The sequence below is a fragment of the Neoarius graeffei genome, chromosome 19, assembly GCF_027579695.1.
Source record: "Neoarius graeffei isolate fNeoGra1 chromosome 19, fNeoGra1.pri, whole genome shotgun sequence".
NCBI classification, from domain to species: Eukaryota; Metazoa; Chordata; class Actinopteri; order Siluriformes; family Ariidae; genus Neoarius; species Neoarius graeffei.
This window is the reverse complement of record NC_083587.1, coordinates 9,856,874-9,881,337: the sequence shown is the minus strand read 5'-3', so window position 1 is coordinate 9,881,337 and position 24,464 is coordinate 9,856,874. Positions and strand designations below refer to the sequence as shown.

The window sequence follows — 24,464 nt, the reverse complement described above, 5'->3', positions numbered from 1 at the left end:
CTCGATAAGGGTCCAGAGCTCTGCGGCCTGCGCCGACAGGTTTGAGGACGGACATGACGCCTTGAGGACCTCATGATCTGAGACTACGGCAAAACCTACTTTGTTTTTTCCCGTCTCTGGGTTTCTGGAGGCTGAACCATTCACATAGAGGACCATGTCTGGATTTTCCTAAAGGGTCGCTCTTTAAGTCTGCCCTGGGGGAACAAAAATCGTTAGTGAGAGCAGCAGAGTCATGTGGTTCTCCATCGTCCTCTGTAGGGAGGAGAGAGGCAGGATTCAGAACAGAACAACGTTTCACAATGATGTTAAGCATATCAAGTATGACAGTGTTATACTTCAACCATCTCTGTGCTGACAAATGTGATGTCTTTTTCTCCAACAGAAGCAGAGAGACAGCATGTGGGACCAAAAGGGTGAGGTGAGAATAGACCCCTTCGCATGTTTGTAAACAAACCGACCTTTGCCAGGATGCGCGCGCAGCCTGGACCCAGAAACAATGGCGCTGCCCATAGACCGGCATTATGAGCTGTCAGATTATGCCAAACAATTGTCGTTACAAGATCGAGAATGCTACATAAATAAGTTAACTCTAACAAGTGGACATCGCCTACCGGATCCGTATTTAATTAAAGAGTGGACGGACGATGTTGGTAAGTTCCCTGGTATACAATGGCCAGATATATACTCGTACCTTATTGACACGACTTCAGTGTACACCCACGAAAAACGTCGTGCCTACAAGTCTTTACACGCATACGATTGTTATGTGCGGGCATGTACAACTTGATTAACAATGGGATATTCATTTTGTTTTAATCAAATTATGCCAGTGATGTGATGGCAATGTGGCTTTAGCTACAACAGCAAATACCAACACTAAACAGCAATTTGCAGGAGGTAATGGCATGAAAGGAATGATAGTGTAAAGAGTGCAGCTAAGAGAAATCAGAGCTGCGTAAAAAGCGAGAGGCAGAGACCAGAAATGAAACTGAACGGGGCGGGAGCTAGGTTAGAGCAGTCAACACAAGTTGGCATTTAGAGTGAGGGCACACAATTTTACCTTTACATCCTTGCTTTAAAATTGTGATTTTCGGCATACGCAAATAATGATGGCACAAAATCTGGACTGCTGGAGTCAAGCGAGACCTCTCCTACAAACAAAATTGCATGCAAAGCTAAGTTAACATGCTAACAATATTTATTACATTGTGTAACTCTGACCCAGCTAATCAGACAAACGTTACCAAAGTATTTTGCTACATCAGTAAACGAAGACTAGAAAGAATAAAAAAGAAAGATTTAATAAATAGCCTGATCTTACCTGTGATGAAGTGGGCGCTGCAAACCCGCGCATTTTTGATGGTGCTTTCATCCCAGTCTACACGCTTGTAGCCATAGACGTCGGTGATTTTTTTTTTTTTTTTTTTTTTTTTTTTGGAATGGGTGAGATCCTGCTGGAATTCTGAACATTTTAACCCCATCACTGCTACGATTCTGACAACACAACAACTAGGCATTTCTGAGTCTTTTTTGGGTCCAGGCTGCGCGCGCAATTTCCGCTTGCGTATGAATGACGTTTACTGCGAAGGGGTCTATACCCCCCAATATTTCTGGTAGGAGTTACTGCCTTTTCAGCTGCAGCAACTGCACGCAGGCAAACAGGAAGTCCAGCCGCCACTGGATCCAGCCTGCTGGAAAAATAGGCTACAGGTCTCGATCTATCCCTGTGTTTCTGCAAAAGAACAGAAGTCATGAAACCCTTTTCATCTACAATTTGAACAATGGTTTATTTGGGTCAGGCAATCCCAGAGTGGGTGTGATCTGCAGGTCGCCTTTTAGGGACGTCAGGTGCGCGCGGGACAGCCGCAGCATTGACTGCTTGCAGATCTTGGACAAACCTCCACTCATCGGGCTGGGACAGTTTTCTTGCCTTCTTAACTGGGAAAATAGGAATGCGCACTGGAGAGTCTGGGCAAGGGACAATTACACCTGCCTCCAGCAATGAATCAAAGACCAGTCTTATGCCTGCAATTGCTTCTGGTTTGAATGGGTACTGAGTCTGTTTAGGCCTGAAATCTGATTTGGGGGTGATCACCACTGGTTCAGCATTCTTTATTAGGCCTACATCATGTTTACCCTTTGCCCAAACGGAATTTGGAACTCCCGCCAATTTGGGGTGCACCTCTGCTGGAGTTGTGCCTGTGGAAACAAACAGGCCACTATGGCCAGGGTCCCCAGGATCCCGGTCATCAGTGGCTAATATTATGCTGCGCTTAACATGCGCACACACACAGCATGACTTTGTTTGTAGACCCCAAGCCTTTGGCAAAACAACACACTAGGGTCCTCTGTTTGGGACCGTTCATTGCCATCGACTGCGCACTTCTTGACCCACTTCCCCATGTCTTTCCAATGGGCGGCTCGTGGCTTTGCTAACGAGACATGGGGTATAGAATTAACGATGTCAAAGAAATCATGCTGGCAGCAGCCGACCTCAGAGTCCTCTAACACGAGGCAGCATATAACATGTTTGAGAACACTGCGATGAACATTGATGCAGCTGTTTGGACAACGAGTAAAATGGACCTGCACAGGGCAATAATGTTTAGACCAATACGTAGTTTTGAGGGTCAATCGTTCATGTACATGAGGGTCTGCAAACCAAGACTTTTCAAACTTTACATATTGCCCTTGGTGAACATGTGCTGTACAATGCAAATCTTCCTCTTTCATATAATCTGTGTCAACTGATGAGGTGTTCAAGTGTGTGAGCTGTACAAGGTGTTCGGGAGTTTGTGCGAGTTGATCTGAGCAAAGCTGCCAGACATACACATACAGGGGGCTTCCAAACCCATACTGCACACCGCACATTTCGGTTACCTCAATAGTTCGTCCATCTGGAGTGGATGTGAGATTTACCCCTAATTTGCACATTAAATTGCGTGCGAACAAATTTACTGAACATGTATGTGAGATGAGGAATGAGTGGGACGTAACTATTCCTCCCTCGCTTTTACACGGGAGGTTGACTGAGAGTTTCGGTTACAGGTCGTCCTGAGATGCCCATCGTCTGAATTTAATTTGAGCTGAGCGGTGGGTCTACTGGAAGTACCCCATGTTGTATCACTGAGCGTCCTGCTCCAGAATCTACTAAAAAAGTTAACACATGCCCACATACAGTGAGGGGCATGCAAGGGAGTTTAGAGAAGGGAGTAGTTGTGTATTTTAACAAACTTGATGCAACTTCAGGTGTATCTATCTGGACTGGTGTATCAGGCGTTTCTGTGTAGTCTTGCTGTTGCATGCAGGTGCTGCTACTAATGTGTTTAACGTTATGTGAATGCTCCTGTATGTGTATCATCAGGTGTGTGTTACCTCCCGTTCTCTGTATGGGGCCCGTTCCCGGAGTCCGCCCGTCAGTCTGCTTTGCTGTACTCCTCACGGGGCTTCTGCCTGCTACTGTGGAGACAATCTCAAGCAATGTGTCCCTTCCGATTGCAGTTGTAGCAGGTTGGGCCTTTTATCCAGGATGAGTCACCCCAGGTCATCCTGCCTTGGCCCCTACCCCTCCCTCTTTGTCCAGGCTGAGCAGTCTGGAGAAGAGTGAGAGTGATGGTGTGTAGGTCTTGGTCTCTTTGTTCTGACTTTGTCTTCTCCTTCTCTTTCAGCAGCCTTTCTGCATGCACAGCGTATTGCTCGATCTTGGTGAGACTGGTGGTTTCCCACTGGAGATGGAGCTGCTTTACTGACTTAGCCATTGCTGGATTCATACCGTTCATGAAACTGTTCCGCAGGTGTGCTTCGCAGACCTCAGGAGTACCTTCCACTCCAGCCAGGGTCACGGGTCTGGTCAGGCCACTGTTTCTCTCGTGTGTGGCGGTGAGACTGGCGAGAAACGCTGACACCACTTCACCATCTTCTTGTTTACACATACTGATCTTAGTAATGTCTATGTTCAAGGGAAAAGCTTCAATCAGATGAGCACAGAGAGCAGTGAGGGTATTTCTGTATGCATTATTGCCATCTGCTGGTCAGCTTCTGGCTGCTCTCTGGAAATCTGTACCCATCTTGGTCATGATTAGGCTGCGAAGTTCATGGGTGGTCGGTCGGAATTCTCTGCAAAACATCAGTTCGTTTCCAAATCTCTTTCCTCCTACCTCTCTCACGTTGGGAAGAGAAGCCATGCTTTCCTTCATGTCAGCTGTCGTCCAGGGTCTGTGGACTAGAAACGCGCTGTCAGCTCCAGACACTTCCACCATTGGAAGATGGAGAACTTCAGACTTTAGGTTACGGCCTAGTGGACCCACTGGTGAGCATGTGATCAGGTCCAGGAGGGTGTTTCTTCTGTCGCCATATGCAAGATCGGATCTCGTGTGTGATGGAGAAGCAAGAAGAAACGTTGATGCTGGAGGTGGCTGGTAGGCTGGGAGAGATTCCAGATGCTCTTTTTTTTTTTTTTCTTCTTTGTCTCGACTTCTCCCCCTTTCTGTGGGTGAAGCGCTTGTGGGAGTGATGCTCCGCCTTGCTGAGGAGGCAGTGTGTGTTGGTTTTGGGGCAGACTCCAGGTCAGGGTCCATCTGAAATTTCAAACACTGAGAAGAGGGTGAGAGCCCTGCCTGTCGTGTTTCTTCTTTCCATGCAGAAAACGCCCTCCAGTCCCCTCAGAACTTAACATTATCAGCAGACTCTTCTTTTTCCTTCCGTTTCAACTTTTCTTCTAACCGTTCTATCTGCCTGGGACTAAAACTGCCCTTCTCAGGGAATCCTAAGTCCTTTACCCATATATCAAACTATGCCAAATAATCCTCGCCATACGAGGTTTTCATAAACTGGATGTTTGGGCTGTCATAGGAACATCCAATTCTTATGATAGCACATGTAGCCTCACACTTACTTGCTTTTTTCTTTTCTTTCCCTAACTTACTGTTTCTGTTCCTCATTGTACACAGTTATATCAATAGGTTATGACAATGGCTGAGTTTGTTTGTTTGTGTGTGTTTGTTTGTTTGCTTGTTTGTTTGTTTGTTTGTTTTAAATCAGGATCACAAGAAGAAAAAGTTGGACTATGTCCAAAAATGCGACACAATAATCCTTTAGGTATGTTATTAGTAAACAATTTATCTGATATTTACCTTAAGCTAAAAGTAGGTATCATTTCGCACAACAACCTCAAAGACAACTCGTGCATGTGTACAAAATCTATTTCTCTGTTTCAGAGTTTGGAGGAGGACAGTACTCTGTTAATTCATCAGTATTTTGTGTGCACACCGGTGTGTCTTTGCGACTTCGTGATCGAACCTCTCTATCCCGTTCCTAAGACGGGCCAGTTGTTCACACACAACAAAGGGAGCAAGATTCAATTCTTTCCAGTTACGAATCGCTGAGCGTGAATCCGTCGAGACACGCACCCATACTTCCCTCTCTCGAGTAGGTGAGCCGTTACCCAGTCGTCACTTGGGCAGATAATTCTCTTACACAACCCAATAAACTACTCGCGGTTTATTGTCTCAAAATTGTGTTTTATTCATTTTTGCAAACACAGTCTTCCTGGGCTCGGACAAACTTCTGTCCATCTTTTATATCAGTCTTTAAATACTGTTTCCACTAATTTCTTTACACAAAAATGCAAAGTTATCACTTACTGGTTCGGTGAGCCCTGACAGTCTTGTCTCTCGTCCGAGTTCTCAGCTCCACACCATAGCCTTGGGAGTGTTCCGTCGTCCGAGGATCAGACACATAGGGCCCACCCAGGGACACCAAATTGTAATGGAAACTTCTAATAAACACTTCAGAACGCTCAGCAGTTGTCTTTTCAATTATTTATTATAGTAGATCATATAAAACAGATTTATAAAAAAGGAAAGAGGAAGAAGAGAGAAGACATCAATGATGCTGAGAGCACGTGCACTCTGAATTGTTTCTTAGGAATGTTCTCTATTATATTCTGAAGATATTTGCTTACTGCTCGCATCCAAACGTGATTGGCTCAAGATTTCTATGAAGCTTTGTTAAAGCGTGCACCTGGCGTGCTCTGGTATGTGCAGGTGGTTGTGTAGCTATGCAGAACTCGGGCACCCTGCTTATCACCACCAAGGCCACAGAAAGGCGATTACAACATAGGAAAGAACATCTTTCTCAGTACACTAGGCCACTTGAACTCAACGCACAGAGAAACAGAGAATAGGAATGTCATCCACTAAATTTCCCTCACAACCTTTGATGTGCTTCAGCCCCAACAAGCTTGGAAATCTCTGGTACATATGATAATCAGTTATGGTTGGGCAAGTTACAGCAGTTTTAAATGAACATGCAGCCTAGCCCATCTCCTTCCCACTCCATGCAGTCAGGCACATTGGGCGGCGCTGACCTTCGTTTCCATAGCCCTCGGCCTCTCAAGTCAAGTAAACTTTATTGTCAAATATGCTATACGTGCTCGACATACAGCACAGATGAAATTTCAGTCCTCTCTGACCCACGGTGCAAACAGACAATGCAATAAATAAAGTAGAATAATTGAAAAAGCAAACAATATAAAACACACTCTAGATAAGAACTAGACATAGACTAAACACTCATAAACAATATAAACAGTATAAACACTCTAGATAGGAACTAGACCTATAGTCTCACCTATACAGCGAGGGTTACAGGGGGGCTAGTCCTCTGGTAACCGCGAGAGGCAACAGCCTAGTGTATAGCTGTTTTAATGTCCATTTTAAGCTCTTCATTCTGGTCCTTGAAAATGGCATTGCAGGCCAATTCAGGGTGCTGATGCCCAAACAGTATGTAGATTTTCTTTTTTTAGAACATTTAGAAGCCTATGCCTCTAATGCCTGCCTTTTTTTTTGGCCCCTCCTTTAATTTTTGACCTTTCCATGGCTTTTGTTTCACTGCTGCACACTGCTTTTGCCTTAGTATAGAATGTTAATGTGCATTAGCTAACTTGGTTGTGATTGACCGGTGAGAACATGTATGCTGTCATGTGAACTTGAAATGACAGGCCCACAGAGAGGGCCGGTAAAAGCACGGCAAAACAATCTCTGTTCATTATGCCCTGACGAATAAACGTGACCCAAGATAGCTGGTTTTGTTCAGTCAATCATCCTAGTTTACTTCTCAAGGGAATTTTTACAGCTAGGGGAAATATCCTTAGCAAAATCCATTCCAGTATGTTGCCTTCCCTCTTTTTCACGTTCCTGACCGTAGTTGGGAAGCGGGAGTGAATTCGGTTTGCTAGATTCGCTGACTTCCCTGCTCACATGGCTTTCATAATGCTCCTGGATTCTAACGGGTATATGAGTCAGGACACACACGGCATTGGTCTGAACAAAGTAACGTCTTCATATGAAAATAGCGCTCATCACCATTACAGTCGTGGCTAACTATACATACAGTGCTCAGCGTAAATGAGTACACCCCCTTTGAAAAGTAACATTTTAAACAATATCTCGGTGAACACAATTTCCAAAATGTTGACGAGACAAAGTTTAATATAACATCTGTTTAACTTGTGTGAAAGTAAGGTTAATGATATTACTTGGATTACACATTTTTCAGTTTTACTTCAAATTAGTGTGGTGCAAAAGTGAGTACACCCCACAACAAAAAGTACTGCATCTAGTACTTTGTATGGCCTCCATGATTTTTAATGACAACACATCATCTAGGCATGGAATGAACAAGTTGGTGACATTTTGCAACATCAGTCTTTTTCCATTCTTCAACAATGACCTCTTTTAGTGACCTGGATGCTGGATGGAGAGTGATGCTCAACTTGTCTCTTCAGAATTCCCCATAGGTGTTCGATTGGGTTCAGATCAGGAGACATACTTGGCCACTGAATCACTTTCACCCTGTTCTTCAGAAATCCAACAGTGGCATTAGATGTGTGTTTAGGATCATGTTAAAGTGCACGACGACCAAGGGCATGGAGTGATGGTAGCATCTTCTCTTTCAGTATAGAGCAATACATCTGTGAATTCATGATGCCATCAATGAAATGCAGCTCCCCAACACCAGCAGCACTCATGCAGCCCCACATAAGGACACTGCCACCACCATGTTTCACTGTAGGCACCCTGCATTTTTCTTTGTATTCCTTGCCTTTGCAACACCATACAGTTTTGAAGCCATCAGTTCCAAAAACATTTATCTTGGTCTCATCACTCCAGAGTATAGCGTCCCAGTAGTCTTCATCTTTGTCAGCATAGGCCCTGGCAAACTCTCAGCGGACTTTTTTGTGCCTGGGCTTTAGGAGAGGCTTCTTTCGTGGACAGCATCCATGCATGCCATTCCTCTGCAGTGTACGCCATATTGTCACCGGAAATAGTCACCCCAGTTTGGCTTTCTACTTCTGTAGATAACTGCAGTGAACTTGCATGCCGATTTTCTTCAACCCTTCTCATCAGAAGATGCTCCTGTCAAGGTGTTAACTTCCGTGGACGTCCTGGACGTCTCTGTGAGATGGTTGCAGTTCCATCTTTCTTAAATTTTTGTACCACTTTTGCTACAGTATTCTGACTGATAAGTAAAGCTTTGCTGATCATCTTGTAGCCTTCACCTTTGTGGTGTAAGGAAATTATTTTCTTTGGGGAATTCTGAAGAGACAAGTTGAGCATCACTCTCCATCCAGCATCCAGTCACTAAAAGAGGTCATTGTTGAAGAATGGAAAAAGACTGATGTTGCAAAATGTCACCAACTTGTTCATTCCATGCCTAGAAGGCTTGGTGCCGTCATTAAAAATCATGGAGGCTATACAAAGTACTAGATGTAGTAGTTTTTGTTGTGGGGTGTACTCATTTTTTGCACCACCCTAATTTGAGTAAAACTGAAAAAAATGTGAAATCCAAGTTATATTATTAACCTTTCACGTTATAAGTTAAACAGATGTTATATTAAACTTTGTCTTAACATTTTGGAAATTGTTTAAAATTTTACTTTTCAAAGGGGGGTGTACTCATTTACGCTGAGTCATGTAACTTCTGCATAGTGACAAAACCAGCCATATGCTGGGGGGGGAGTCCAGCTAAACCCCTGCTGCAGCAGGCCCTCTTAAAACTACAGGGCATATCTTACAAGTACCATGCGACTATCTGAGGAAATTATGATTAAAGCATTGATAGAATTAGACTAAAATTAAAATTGAGTTCCATTGATGAAATCTTGACCAAAAAAAAAAAGACTAAAATGTAACTACTATTTTCAGGACACAAAACTAAAAATAAACTTAAAATCATTTAAATTAAAGATGAACACTGCTACACTGAACTAAAACATTGGTGCCCAAATAAATATTACTTGTACAGATCAAAAATATTTTATATAAAACCCATTTAGAGACGGAACTGATTTTTAAAGGAACAGTCCACCGTACTTCCATAATGAAATATGTTGTTCTCTGAATTGAGACGAGCTGACCCGTACCTCTCCGAGCTTTGTGCGACCTCCCAGTCAGTCAGACGCGCTGTTACTCCTGTTAGCAATGTAGCTAGGCTCAGCATGGCCAATGGTATTTTTTGGGGCTGTAGTTAGATGCAACGAAACTCTTCCACATTTTTCCTGTTTACATAGGTTTATATGACCAGTGACATGAAACAAAGTTCAGTTACACAAATTGAAACGTGGCGATTTTCTATGCTATGGAAAGTCCGCGCTATAATGACAGGCATACTAACACCTTCTGCGCGCTTCGACAGCGCATTGATACCTTATGTGCTGTCGAAGCGTGCAGAAGGTGTTAGTACGCCTGTCATTATAGCGCGGACTTTCCATAGCATAGAAAATCGCCACGTTTCAATTTGTATAACTGAACTTTGTTTCATGTCACTGGTCATATAAACCTATGTAAACAGGAAAAACGTGGAAGAGTTTGGTTGCATCTAACTACAGCCCCAAAAAATACCATTGGCCATGCTGAGCCTAGCTACACTGCTAACAGGAGTAACAGCGCGTCTGACTGACTGGGAGGTCGCACAAAGCTCGGAGAGGTACGGATCAGCTCGTCTCAATTCAGAGAAGAACATATTTCATTATGGAAGTACGGTGGACTGTTCCTTTAAAGTTGTGTATTTTTGTAGCTGTCTGTTTAGTGACCAAAACACAAGGGACAGATATTTATCAGAGAGGTCTGATTCGCAGCACAGCTTTGCCATGTCAGAAGTAAAGCCTTTTATGAGAGAACTTTCCTCTGCCTAAATTCTGATAAAGCCTTGCCTGCATTTTCCTATAGTTACTAAATTCATCTCCGAGCTTGTCAGCTGTTTTGTGAATCTTACGATAGTCAAAAACCTTTAATTCAGCCTTCATGAGGCTTAATAATATTGGCATGTGCCATTGTTCTTGTTTCTGTAAACTCCATTTAAAGCCATATTTTGATTTCGTGTAAAAAAAAAAAGTAAATGTGGTATTTTTCTACAGGTATACAGGAGCATGCAGTGTGAAGAATACATTGATGCCAAAAGAGAGACGCATGTGAATTGGATGAGGTGAGCAGTACACCAGCTGTTGGGTTGTTTTAATGATTTGATTTTACAGCTCCTCATTTGTTGGAAGAACTTTATCTTCATGTCATTGATGTCTCTGCCATGCTTTCTCCAAGTCTATAACTCTGATCTGATTTTTACCTTTTTCTGAAATGTTGCCTCACTCTTTTAGGTATGTGAACTGTGCCCGTAATGAAGAAGAACAGAATCTTGTGGCATTTGAGTATCAAGGGGGAATTCTGTATCGTTGCTGTCGATCCATTAACCCAGGACAGGAGCTCTTGGTGTGGTATGAAGAGGAGTACACCAAAGAACTCAGTCCTGCACCTACAGGAACAACCAGACAGCAAGGTGTTACTTTTGTCTAAGAGGTTATAGAGGTTATTTTCTGCATCATTTCGTGATGTTTCTGGGATGAAAGCTGTTGTACAATGCAGTCTGCAATAACTAGAGCATTCCCCAGAGAACTCATTTTGGCCTGTTCCACCAACCAGGTAGGTCTTCTCGATCATATGACCGTGACCAACCACAGGGTGAAGTCTATCAGCTTCCTTTGAGACATGTGAAGTCCGCCCACTGCATATCTTGCTATTGCGAAACTGACTACAGTGGTGCTTGAAAGTTTGTAAACCCTTAAGAATTTTCTATATTTCTGCATAAATATGACCTCAAACATCATCAGATTTTCACACAAGTCCTAAAAGTAGATAAAGAGAACCCAGTTAAACAAATGAGTCAAAAACATTATACTTGGTCATTTATTTATTGAGGAAAATGATCCAATATTACATATCCGTGAGTGGCAAAAATATGTGAACCTTTGCTTTCAGTATCTGGTGTGACCCTCTTGTGCAGCAGTAACTGCAACTAAACGTTTCCAGTAACTGTTGATCAGTCCTGCACATTGGCTTGGAGGAATTTTAGCCCGTTCCTCCGTACAGAACAGCTTCAACTCTGGGATGTTGGTGGGTTTCCTCACATGAACTGCTTGCTTCATTTGCTTCATTCATTTTGATTGGATTAAGGTCAGGACTTTGACTTGGTCATTCCAAAACATTTAACTTTTCTTCTTTAACCATTCTTTGGTAGAACGACTTGTGTGCTTAGGGTCGTTGTCTTGCTGCATGACCCACCTTCTCTTGAGATTCAGTTCATGAACAGATGTCCTGACATTTTCCTTTAGAATTCACTGGTATAATTCAGAATTCATAGTTCCATCAATGATGGCAAGCTGTCTTGGCCCAGATGCATCAAAACGGGCCCAAACCATGATAGTACCACCACCATGTTTCACAGATGGGATAAGGTTCTTATGCTGGAATGCAGTGTTTTTTCCTTTCTCCAAACACAATGCTTCTCATTTAAACCAAAAAGTTCTATTTTGGTCTCATCCATACAGAAACACTTTTATTTCCAGGTATGTGGACACACATGAGGAATTTGACTCCGGTTCACTTGGCTCTCATAGTTCAAAACAGATAGTGTATAAGCAAACAACAACAAAAATAGGTGCATAGTGCAAAGTAATCCAGGTAAGTCAAGTATGGAATAGTTAAATATAAAGTATACAGTGTGCACAGAATGACGGTATAAGTGTGCAGATATTTTACAAGTGATATTCCTGATATATGAATCTGGATTTTAGCTGTTCATCACAGAAAGGATTTCCCTTTTGGTGCAATATGGTGCATAGTGCAAAGATGAATAGTAAATTTAAATAAGTATAAATATAAGTAACAGTGAGCACAGAATGACAGTATGAGTGTGCAGATATTTTGCAAGTGATATTACTGATATATCAATCTGGATTTTAGCTGTTCATCACAGAGACAGCCTGAAGGAAGAAACTGTTCTTGTCTGGTTGTTTTTGCATACAGTGATGTATATCGCCTCCCTGAGGGGAGAAGATGAAACAGTTTGTGACCAGGGTGTGAGGGGGCCGCAGAGATGTTATCTGCCCGTTTCCTGACTCTGGACAAGTACAAGTCTTGGATGGAGGGCAGGATGACACCAATAGTTTTCTCTGCAGACCTTATTGTCCATTGCAGTCTGTTCTGTTTGGTGACCGATCCAAACCAAACAGTGACTACGTTTACATGCACATCCAAATCGAGCTGCTGTCGGTAATCGAGCTGAAGGTCCCAGCAGGGTGCCAGAGAAATCCAATCCTACATGCACACAACTGAAATCGGGCTATTGTGTGAGGTGCATTGTGCACCCGAGCCACAGGTGGCGCAACACGCCCCATCGTGTTGGTACACTTCCGGTTGTCGTCATGAAGAAGAGCTATTCAAGAGTGTAAACAAAGTTATCAGTTCCGTGTTCTCCATTGCGCGTTTTTCTCCCGTCCATGAATTTTAATATATTCAACTCCTTAAGCTGAATGAGCATGAAGTCTGTCTCCTCATTGCTCCAGAAGTGCACGTTTCTGCTTGCCTGTGGCAGTGGGGGCGTGGTCAAGCGCCGGTCTGTGACAGGAGGGCGGAGCCAGGGAAGGTGAGTGGCAGAATCACTACACCTGACGGTAATTAACCTGTTTGTGTATCTTCCCAGTAACCGCGCCCTATTTAAGGAGGCAGAGGGAGAGCAGAGGGGACAGCTCATCCTGGGACTAGAACACAGCGCGCGCGTGTGTGTGTGTGTTTTTTTCTCTCAAGAATAAAAGTAGGCTGTTAAACTGAAAAGTCTGACAATAAAAAGCCTATTAGTACCAGAAGCTTTGTCCTGCCGTCCTCTGTGCTCCACCCACACTTCAGAGAGCTCTACATCGCCATTTTCTCTTCTTCGTTTGTTCCTCCTGACCTCTTCTGCTGCTCGCTACTACTGTTGTCATGCCGACCGAGGCTGTTGTGTTTCCCGCTTGTGGTCTCGTCACTCGTCACTTCTGGAAGTAGCTCGACAACTAGCTCGATAGGGTATACATGCACAAAGTAGCTCGGCAGAAATCGCATAAACTAGGTCATGTAGCTCGATTCCGAGAAATCAAGTTCGGTTCAATTTCAGCCGAATTAAGGTGTATACATGGTATTTTGAACTTTGATTTCAGTCGAGCAACGGCAGAAATTCGATTCTCTCTATGTGCATGTAAACGTAGTGAGTGTGTTTCTGGCCTGTTTGTACAGGACTCTGTTCCCACTTCTATAGGCCTCCTACTTGGCCTGGCAAAGCTGTCTGAGTTTTGCGGTGAACCAGGGTTTGTTATTGTATGTGTGGAAGGTCTGGTGGGCACACATATCCTCACAAAAACTGATGTAAGATGTCAGTCAGTTCATGCAGGTCTGAAGCTGCAGCCTCAAAAACACTCCAATCAGTGCAGTCAAAGCAGGCTTGTAGTTCCACTTTGGCCTCATCAGACCATCTCACCATCTTAACTACAGGCTTAGCAGATTTCAGCTTCTGCCTGTAGGACGGGATAAGATGAACCATACAGTGATCAGATAGTCCTAAGGCTGCACGGGGGACAGAGTGGTACGAGTCCTTTAAAAAAGTGTAACAGGGGTCCAGAGTGTTGGAGTCCCTGGTGGGACACTTAATGTGCTGTTTATATTTTGGCAGTTCATGGCTGAGGTTTGCTCTGTTAAAGTCCCCCAAAATAATGAGCAAAGGGTCAGGGTGGTTTTTCTCCACATTGTTTATCTGGTCAGCCAGGTGTAACGCCTCATTAATACACGCCTGAGGGGGGATGTAAACTCCAACCAGAATAAACGAGGAAAACTCTCGCGGAGCATAAAACGGTTTGCAGTTTATGAATAATGTCTCCAGATGAGGACTGCATGATTTATTTAGAACTGTGACATCAGTACACCAACCTTCGTTAATATAAAAGCAGACTCTGCCTCCCCCTCATTTTCCCCATGAGCTCCGTTTCGCGGTCCGCTCGGTGAAGGTGAAATCCAGGCAGATGGACAAGAAGAGTCTGGGATGTGCTCACCGAGCCAGGTTTCGGTGAAGCATAAGGCAGCAGATCTGTTAAAATTTGTGTTGTGTTGAGCAGCAGTTTGTCCATCTTATTGGCCAGAGAGCAGACGTTAGCCAGGTGAATAGATTGGGAGCGCAGTGCGAAAACCCCGCTGCCTCAGTCTGACGAGCGTGCCAGCTCGCTTCCCCCAGTGTCTCTGGCGTCCACGGCGTAATCCATAGAGAGCTGCTGCTCCCCCAACAAGCAACTCTGGAAAAACTTTCCGGATTGATGAAAGCCGATGAAAGAACTTTACTGGTGGTTAATCCAATGTTTGAGTTCTTCTCTAGAGTATGTGACCAGTGAAGAAATGCAAGAAACACAACAAATGCACAAAAACGTAGAAAGTACGAGAGAGCGAAGTACTGAGGCAACTGTCCATGGCGCCATCTTGGAACACTTCTTTTTGAAACAAAACATTTTTCCTATAGCTTTCTGGCTTGTCCACATGATCTTTAGCAAACTGCAGAGGAGCAACAATGTTCTTTTTGGAGAGCAGTGGCTTTCTCCTTGCAACCCTGCCATGCACACCATTGTTGTTCAGTGTTCTCCTGATGGTGGACTCATGAACAGTAACATTAGCCAATGTGAGAGGGGCCTTCAGTTGCTTAGAAGTTACTCTGGGGTCCTTTGTGACCTCGCCGACTATTACACGCCTTGCCTTGCTCTTGGAGTGATCTTTGTTGGTCGACCACTCCTGGGGAGGGTAACAACGGTCTTGAATTTCCTCTACTTGTACACAATCTGTCTGACTGTGGTGGAGTCCAAACTCTTTAGAGATGGTTTTGTAACCTTTTCCAGCCTGTTGAGCATCAACAACGCTTTTTCTGAGGTCCTCAGAAATCTCCTTTGTTCATGCCATGATACACTTCCACAAACGTGTTTTGAAGATCAGACTTTAATAGATCCCTGTTTTTTAAATAAAACAGGGTGCCCACTCACACCTGATTGTCATCCCATTGATTGAAAACACCTGACTCTAATTTCACCTTCAAATTAACTGCTAATCCTAGAGGTTCATATACTTTTGTCACTCACAGATATGTAATATTGGATCACTTTCCTCAATAAATAAATGACAAATATAATATTGTTGTCTCATTTGTTTAACTGGGTTCTCTTTATCTACTTTTAGGACTTGTGTGAAAATCTGATGTTTGAGGTCATATTTATGCAGAAATGTAGAAAATTCTAAAGGGTTCACAAGCTTTCAAGCACCACTGTATATAGTAAACCACAAGATATTGTTGTAGTTTTATTCATCATGCCCAGTTTAACCAGAAGTAGCGTAAAATGCATGCCCTGTGGATCCCGAGTGGCACAGCAGAAAAGTGTTGTCCCCGTCATCCTCCCCATCATCCAGATATTGCCACTTTTGAATCCTGATGACGCCACAATCATCTGTGGTTGGGAGCTCAAGAGAGCAAAATTGTCTGGGCTCTCTGGGAGGGAGCGATGGCATGCTCTCTTCTCTGCCCCGTCAGTTACACTGGCCAGTCATGGGTGGTGTGAGAGCACATTTAATAGGAAGTAAGTGGATTGGGCTTTCGTCAGTGTGCGCTTTGCAGCCCCCTGACATTGTATGAGTAAAATGTGGTCAATTGGTGTTTCTTGTCTTGGAAGAAGCACATGATGGCCCTCCCTGGCTGGTAGCTGTTATGTGATACTGGAGAGGAGTCTGATGGGTGGGAATTGGCCATGGCTAAATTGGGGAGAAATCGGGGGGGGGGGAATGCCCTGTCACAGCAAACACATAATATAGGATAATGTCAAACCTCCCCATATTACAGAAACACTGGGGGGGGGGCGGCATTATAATACCTTCAGTGCAATATAACCAGCTGGCTGGAAAGAAGTTAGTTGAACACACACATGCAGTGTGTCTGAACCAAGCGAAGTTGTTAATTGGATAATGCAGATGTCAGTCAAACCCATCAACCATTATAAAAATCAATTGCAACACATTTGCTTTGTTTCAGGAGCATAATGTGATGGTTATATTACCAAGCAATTTAACAAACTAACAATTTTAGTATTTTTATGGAATTCAATAATTCCACAAGAGTCATACCATGGAGAACTTATCTTTTTAATTATGTTAAATTTTAGCTCCTTAAAGTGCATATCACGGGTAAATTCTGGAGCAAGATCAATGTAATTATCCTATTTTATATTAAACTTTGGTCAAATATCTAACATTTTGTGCAATTTTTTTATCTTGTGCAATACCAGAAAAATTCAGTTGAAATCAAGCCATTTGAGGCGAATTGGTCCGCCTCTGGAAAAAACTTGGGCATTTGGATTTCCCGCCAAACATTGATTTTCATGACGTCGCGTGCGGGACGCCTCCCTCTGAATCCTATGTCAGCGCTGGTTTGTTTGAGAAAACGACCTGGTGTTTTTCTGCAAATTTCTTCAACATTATGTAATTTATTAAAATGGTTAACAGATATATTGTAGGAGGGTGTAGCAACACCAATCATAATGGGATTAGTACTCCTTCGTTTTCCGAAAGACCGGACAATGAGAGAGACATGGGAGCACTTCGTGCGAGGCACACACTCGCACAGACTGTGCACTGAAACCGTGCAAGCTCTTGCAGCCTGCTGGCGCTTCCGCAGGTAATGTCACGAATCTGGCTCCAGACTCCCTTGGGATTTTTCCAGACGCATTTTATTTTTTTTCCCTCCTAGAACTGCCACCTTATTGCAGTGGAGGGGTTTGTGTGCTTGAATGATCCTCAGAGCTATGTTGTTGGGGGCATTACGCCCCTGTTGGGGTCTCCCAAGGCAGACAGGTCCTAGGTGACAGGCCAGACCAAGAGCAGTTCACCAAAACCCTTATGGATAATAATAGATCAAGGACCGTGATGTCACCTGGTATGGCGCAGCCGGGGCCCCACCCTGGAGTCAGGCCCGGGGTTGGGGTTCGTATGTGAGTGCTTGGTGGCTGGGCCTTTGCCCACTGGGCCTGGCCGGGCTCAGCCCGAAGTGGTGACGTGGGCCCGACCTCCTGTGGGTTCACCACCCACAGAGGTAGCCACAGGGGGCCGGTGCGGTGTGGATTGGGTGGCAGTTGAAGGCAGGGGCCTCGATGACCTGATCTGCGAGCACAGTGGCTAGCTGTTGGGCCATGGAATGTCACTTCACTGGGAGGAGTGCCTGAGCTTGTGCGGGAGGTTGAGAGGTACCGGCTAGAGATAGTCAGGCTCACCTCCACGAACAGCTTGGGCTCCGGAACCCAGCTCCTCGAGAGGGGCTGGACTCTCCACTTCTCTGGAGTCACCCATGGTGAGCGGCGGTGGGCTGGTGTGGGCTTGCTTATAGCTCCCCAGCTCAGCCGCCATGTGTTGGAGTTTACCCCAGTGAACGAGAGGGTCTCCTCTCTGTGCCTTCGGATCAGGGAGAGGGCTCTTGCTGCTGTTTGTGCCTACGGGCTGAATAGCAATATAGAGTATCCGGCCTTCTTGGAGTCCCTGGGAAGAGGTACTGAGAGGTGCTCAGACTGGGGACTCCATTGCTCTACTAGGGGACTTCAATGCTCCCGTGGGCAACGACAGTGACACCTGGAGGAGCGTGATTGGGAGGAACGGCCTTCCTGATCTGAACCCGAGTGGTGTTTTGTTATTGGACTTCTGTGCTAGTCACGGTTTGTCCATAACGAACACCATGTTTGAGCATAGGGGTGTCCATAAGTGCTCGTGGCACCAGGACACCTTAGGTTGGAGATCGATGATCGACTTTGTCGTTTCATCTGATCTCTGGCCCCATGTCTTGGACACTCGGGTGAAGAGAGGGGCTGAGCTGTCGTCTGATCCACCTGGTGGTGAGTTGGATCCGCTGGCGGAGGAGGAAGCCGGGCAGACCTGGCAGGCCCAAACGTCTGGCCGAGCACTCTGTCGGGGAGGTCTTTAACTCCCACTTCCGGGAGAGCTTCTCCCAGTTTCCAAGGGAGGCGGGGGACATAGTCTGAGTGGACCATGTTCTCTGCCTCCATTGTAGACACGGCTGTTCGGAGCTGTGGCCGCAAGGTCTCCGATGCCTGTTGTGGTGGCAATCCCCGAACCCGGTGGTGGACACTGGAAGTAAGGGATGCCATCAAGCTGAAGGAGGAGTCCTGTCGGGCCATGTTGGCCTCCAGGACTCCTGAGGTAGCTGATGGGTATCGGCAGGCCAGGTGTGCCACAGCTCGGGCAGTTGCGGAGGCAAAAACTCTGAACTGGAAGGAGTTCAGTGAAGCCATGGAGGAGGACTATTGGTCGGCCTCAAAGAAATTCTGGCAAACCGTCCGGCACCTCAGGAGGGGGAAGCAGTACTTTCCCAGTGCATGTTGGATTCCGTCAGGGCTGCCCTTTGTCACCGGTTCTGTTCATAATTTTTATGGACAGAATTTCTAGGTGTAGCCAGGGGCCGGAGGGAATCCTGTTTGTGAACCACAGGATTTCATCTCTGCTTTTAGCGGATGATGTCCTGTTGGCTTCTTCAAACCAGAACCTTCAGCATGCACTGGGGCGGTTTGCAGTTGAGTGTGAAGCAGCTGGGATGAGAATCAGCACCTCCAAGTCCGAGGCCATGGTTCTCGACCGGAAAAGGGTGGCTTGCCCCCTCCAGGTTGGTGGAGAAGTCCTGCCTCAAGTGGAGGAGTTTAAGTATCTCGGGATCTTGTTCACGAGTGCGGGAAGGATGGAGCGTGAGATTGACAGGTGGATCGGTGCAGCCTCCGCAGTGATGCGGTCGCTTTACCGGTCCATTTGTGGTGAAGGAGGAGCTGAGCCAAAAGGCGAAGCTCTCAATTTACCGGTCGATCTACGTTCTGTCTCTCACCTATGGTCATGAGCTTTGAGTAATGACCGAAAGAACAAGATCATGGATACAAGCGGCCGAAATGAGTTTCCTTCGCAGGGTGGCTGGGCACTCCCTAAGAGATGATGTGAGAAGCACAGTCACTCGGGAGGAGCTCGGAGTAGAGCCGCTGCTCCTCCACATCGAGAGGAATCAGTTGAGGTGGCTTGGGCATCTCTTTCGGATGCCTCCTGGATGCCTCCCTGGGGAGGTGTTCCAGGCATGTCCTCCCGGGGAAGACCCAAGACACGTTGGAGGGACCACGTCTCTCGGCTGACCTGGCAACGCCTCGGTGTTTTTCCCGAGGAGCTGGCCGAGGTGTCTGAGGAAAGGGAAGTTTGGGCTTCCATGCTCAGACTGCTGCCTCCGCGACCCGGCCCCAGATAAGCGGACGAGACATTTTATTTTATTTTTTTCTGCTGTCGACAGATGGCCTTGTGCAAAATTACCCTTCTGGATGAGTGTGTAAAGGGACATTCTTTCATATTAAAAAAAAAAAAAAAGAAATTGGTCCAGGATATGCACTTTAAACTCTTGCAGCTGAAGAACTTCATGTTAAGGAACAAATAGCGTCTGATTTGAATTAATGAACAATTAAACACATGGAGGTTTGGCTGCTTTATTACTACAAACCACACCATTGGCATTCTTCAAATACTGCAGTAAGGAAATTCCTACTGCTGCAGACCTACTTGAATGCCATCTGAACGGATGCAGTGTTTTTTTGTTTGTTTGTTTTTTTTTTAAATATACGCCAAATTTAAATTAAATGACTGTCTTTAATTTATGGATGTTGGCTTGCTTTCATCAATTACATTAATATGAATCATGGGGCTTCACAAAATCCCACAAAACTTAATTTCATGAAATTTGTGTGTAATTGAAATTAAGTGTTTTAAAGTTGACAACCTAATCCATATAAAAAAAATCCAGATAGAAAATACATATTTGCTTGTGTAAATGCTACTAGAAACTATTTGCAAATAAATCTATCCATATCCAGTTTGATAAATAAGGCCCATTTTTGGATCTTTCAGAACCTTGAATGTGAGGGCTGAGTTTCCTTCTCAATCCTGGATGAGATGTAAATAAGGCTAGGCTTGCCATTACCTAGACTTGACATGATGTCCAACAGGAACCAACAACTCCCCTTTGGTCACTCAGACCCATGAGGCTATGGCCAATGCTGTGCATAGCTGCTGTTCCAGGACCTTATTGAATCTCCTAGTATTCCAAGCTAGAGGCTGCTATGTCTTAGTCTGCAACCTTTTGTTTTTGTCTCAGTCTTAGTTCATGTAGAATCTTGATTAAGTTTCAGTAAAAGCACTCCTTACATTGGGTTAGTGTTGTATTTGATAATCTTGTTGCATTTCATGTTCAATTTTTATTTTTGTCCTTTCATTTCTCCAGAAGTAAAGAACACTCTGCTGCAAGTCTTTTCATGCTCCACACGCCCTCGTTCCGATGCATCTCAAATTTACCTCGACAAGCATATCCAGAGATGCCACTATGAAGAGTACGTGAGACTGCGAGAATCAGGAGAGATTAAATGTAAGCTTCAGATCCCCTCCAAATGCTCCAGTCGTCAACCAACATCAAGTGATGATATCCATTCTGATACTTCCCATAATGATATACAGAAGGAAATTCACCACTGCTCAGATTGTGGAAAGAGTTTTAGTTATCAGAATACACTCAAGACACACCAGTGCATTCACAGAGGAGGAGATCCACATCACTGCTCACAGCATGGTAGGAATTTTACTTACCAGAGTGCTCTCAAAACACAACAGCGCGTTCACACAGGAGAGAAGCCGTATCATTGCTCACAGTGTGGGAAGAATTTTACTCGTCAGAGTGATCTCCAACGACACCAGCGCATTCACACAGGAGAGAAGCCGTATCACTGCTCACAGTGTGGGAAGAGTTTTACTCGTCAGAGCCATCTCCAACGACACCAGCGCATTCACACAGGAGAGAAGCCGTATCACTGCTCACAGTGTGGGAAAAGTTTTACTAGTCAGAGTAATCTCCAACACCACCAGCGCATTCACACAGGAGAGAAGCCGTATCACTGCTCACAGTGTGGGAAGACTTTTACTGAACGGAGTGATCTCCACCGACACCAGCGCATTCACACAGGAGAGAAGCCACATCACTGCTCACAGTGTGGAAAGAGTTTTACTTGTCTGAGTCATCTCCAACAACACCAGCGCATTCACACAGGAGAGAAGCCGCATCACTGCTCACAGTGTGGAAAGAGTTTTACTCATCAGAGTAATCTCCAAATACACCAGCGCATTCACACAGGAGAGAAGCCGCATCACTGCTCACAGTGTGGAAAGAGTTTTACTCATCCGAGTAATCTCCAAACACACCAGCGCATTCACACAGGAGAGAAGCCGCATCACTGCTCACAGTGTGGGAAGAGTTTTATTCGTCAGAGTCATCTCCAACAACACCAGCGCATTCACACAGGAGAGAAGCCATATCACTGCTCACAGTGTGGGAAGAGTTTTACTAGTCAGAGTCATCTCCAAAGACACCAGCGCATTCACACAGGAGAGAAGCCGCATCACTGCTCACAGTGTGGGAAGAGTTTTATTCGTCAGAGTCATCTCCAACTACACCAGCGCATTCACACAGGAGAGAAGCCGTTTCACTGCTCACAGTGTGGGAAGAGTTTTACCAGTCAGAGTGATCTCCAACGACACCAGCGCATTCACACAGGAGAGAAGCCGTATCACTGCTCACAGTGTGGGAAGACTTTTACTCAGCAGAGTGCTCTCCAAACACACCAGCGCATTCACACAGGAGAGAAGCCATATCTCTGCTCACAGTGTGGAAAGAGTTTTATTCATCAGAGTCCTCTCCAACTACACCAGTGCATTCACACAGGAGAGAAGCCGCATCACTGCTCACAGTGTGGGAAGAGTTTTACTTATTCAGTTCCATTTAAAACCCACAAGTGCAATAACTCCGAGACATTGCATGATTTAAAGTTGTCAAATTAAATATGTATTTTAGGGCCCGAGCACCGTATGGTGCGAAGACCCTATTGTTTCTGAAGGAAAACAGTAGGGTCAAGCACAGTTCGGTGTGGGACCCTATTGTTTTTCGAAGGATTATTATTTTTTTCTGTCGTGTTTGGCCTTATTTGAGGCATTTCCCATGCACAAAAACTCATGAAATTTGATACACACATGAGCCATTGTAACCGCTTCTCAGCCACAGACGTTTGGCCCCGGGCGTGGCCCAGGGACGTCATGGAGTCCTTGAATTGGCATATAGTTTCAGCTACGCATACCAAATTTGGTACGCATGTAGTTCGTCCCAAGACGAACAACTTTTGTATATACATTGCATTAGCCACGCCCAACAGGAAGTGAGGTAATTGGGCTTATGTGCGTTTGGACACATGGTCATTTTTAACGTACTCCTCTGAGACGGTTCATCAGATTCATGTCAAACTTGGCAAACATGATGCCAAGATATTGCTGATGTTGAATTGCGAAGGGGTTTTTGATATATTGTAATATGTTGAAATGGCAACATTATGAATTTTAATACTCGCCACATAAACAGGAAATGTGTCATGAAGTCATAATACATTTAATGATTTGGCTGAAACCTTTCAGGTTATTAGAGAATGTGATTATGATGACATCTCAATGGCCAATATGCCTGTCTGGTAGATCGCCACCAACTGGCCAAGGAAAGAATCGGGTTTTGAATATGTGTGTTTTGACGCATGATTAATTTTAACATGCTCCTCCTAGACGGTACATGAGATTCATGTGAAATTTGTGATGCCAAGATGTTGCTGATATTAAATTGCGAAGGGATTTTTGATATCTTGTAATATGTTGACATGGCCTTATGATTTTAATATCTTGCCACACAAACAGGAAACGTGTCAGAAAGCCAGACACTTTTTACTTCAATAGATATTATGATTATTCTGATAACCTGATGCCCAATGGGCCTGCCTGTTATAGTGCCACCACCTGGCCAAGCAGGAAATGTGCCAGAAATTGGCAATGCCTTAACTGATTGATCTAACACTTTACAAAATATTGTGTATTATGCTTGTGACGATATTCACATGTGTAATTCAGATGCCTAGCACAGCACCACCATCTGGCCGAGCAGGAAATGGGGAAAAATGTTCAATTCATTGATGGATTGATCTGAAACTTTACAAAATATTGGATATCGTGATTCTGATGATATTGACATGTCTAATTCACATGCCTAGCACAGTATCACCATCTGGCCAAGCAGGAAATGTGCCAAAAATTTTCAATGCTTTGATGGATTGGTCTATGACATGCCTAGACGCCCAATATGCCTGTCTGGTATAGCGCCACCAACAGGCCAAGGAAAGAATAGGGTTTTGAATGTGTGTTTTGACACATGATGAATTTTAACATACTCCTCCTAGATGGTTCATGTGATTCATGTGAAATTTATACGTGATGCCAAGATGTCACTGATATTAAATTGCGAAGGGATTTTTGATATGTTGAAATGGCCTTATGAGTTTAATATCCTGCCACATCAACAGGAAATGTGTCAGAAAGCCACAGTGCATTGACTGTATGGTCGGACACTTCTTACTTCAATAGATATTATGATAACCTGATGCCCAATGGGCCTGCCTGTTATAGCGCCACCACCTGGCCAAGCAGGAAATGTGCCAGAAATTGGCAATGCCTTAACTGACTGATCTGACACTTTCCAAAATATTGTGTATTATGCTTGTGATAGGCGGCACGGTGGTGTAGTGGTTAGCGCTGTCACCTCACAGCAAGAAGGTCCTGGGTTCGAGCCCTGGGGCCGGCGAGGGCCTTTCTGTGCGGAGTTTGCATGTTCTCCCCGTGTCCGTGTGGGTTTCCTCCGGGTGCTCCGGTTTCCCCCACAGTCCAAAGACATGCAGGTTAGGTTAACTGGTGACTCTAAATTGACCGTAGGTGTGAATGTGAGTGTGAATGGTTGTCTGTGTCTATGTGTCAGCCCTGTGATGACCTGGCGACTTGTCCAGGGTGTACCCCGCCTTTCGCCCGTAGTCAGCTGGGATAGGCTCCAGCTTGCCTGCGACCCTGTAGAAGGATAAAGCGGCTAGAGATAATGAGATGAGATGAGATGCTTGTGATATTCACGTATACTTCAGATGCCTAGCA

General features: G+C 44.8%; 1 protein-coding gene across 1 annotated transcript in view; it reads left to right on the top strand.

The window, feature by feature from the left end:
- The window catches only part of LOC132867693 (zinc finger protein 345-like), a 94,909-nt gene extending 70,664 nt beyond the window's left edge, over positions 1 to 24,245 (top strand). Inside the window, exons 4-6 of the mRNA XM_060900704.1 lie at positions 10,418 to 10,485; positions 10,655 to 10,833; positions 20,692 to 24,245. Coding sequence (XP_060756687.1) covers positions 10,418 to 10,485; positions 10,655 to 10,833; positions 20,692 to 22,295 — 1,851 coding nt within the window. The 3' untranslated portion in view covers positions 22,296 to 24,245. The remainder of the gene's footprint in view (positions 1 to 10,417; positions 10,486 to 10,654; positions 10,834 to 20,691) is intronic.
- Positions 24,246 to 24,464: the final 219 nt, after the last annotated feature.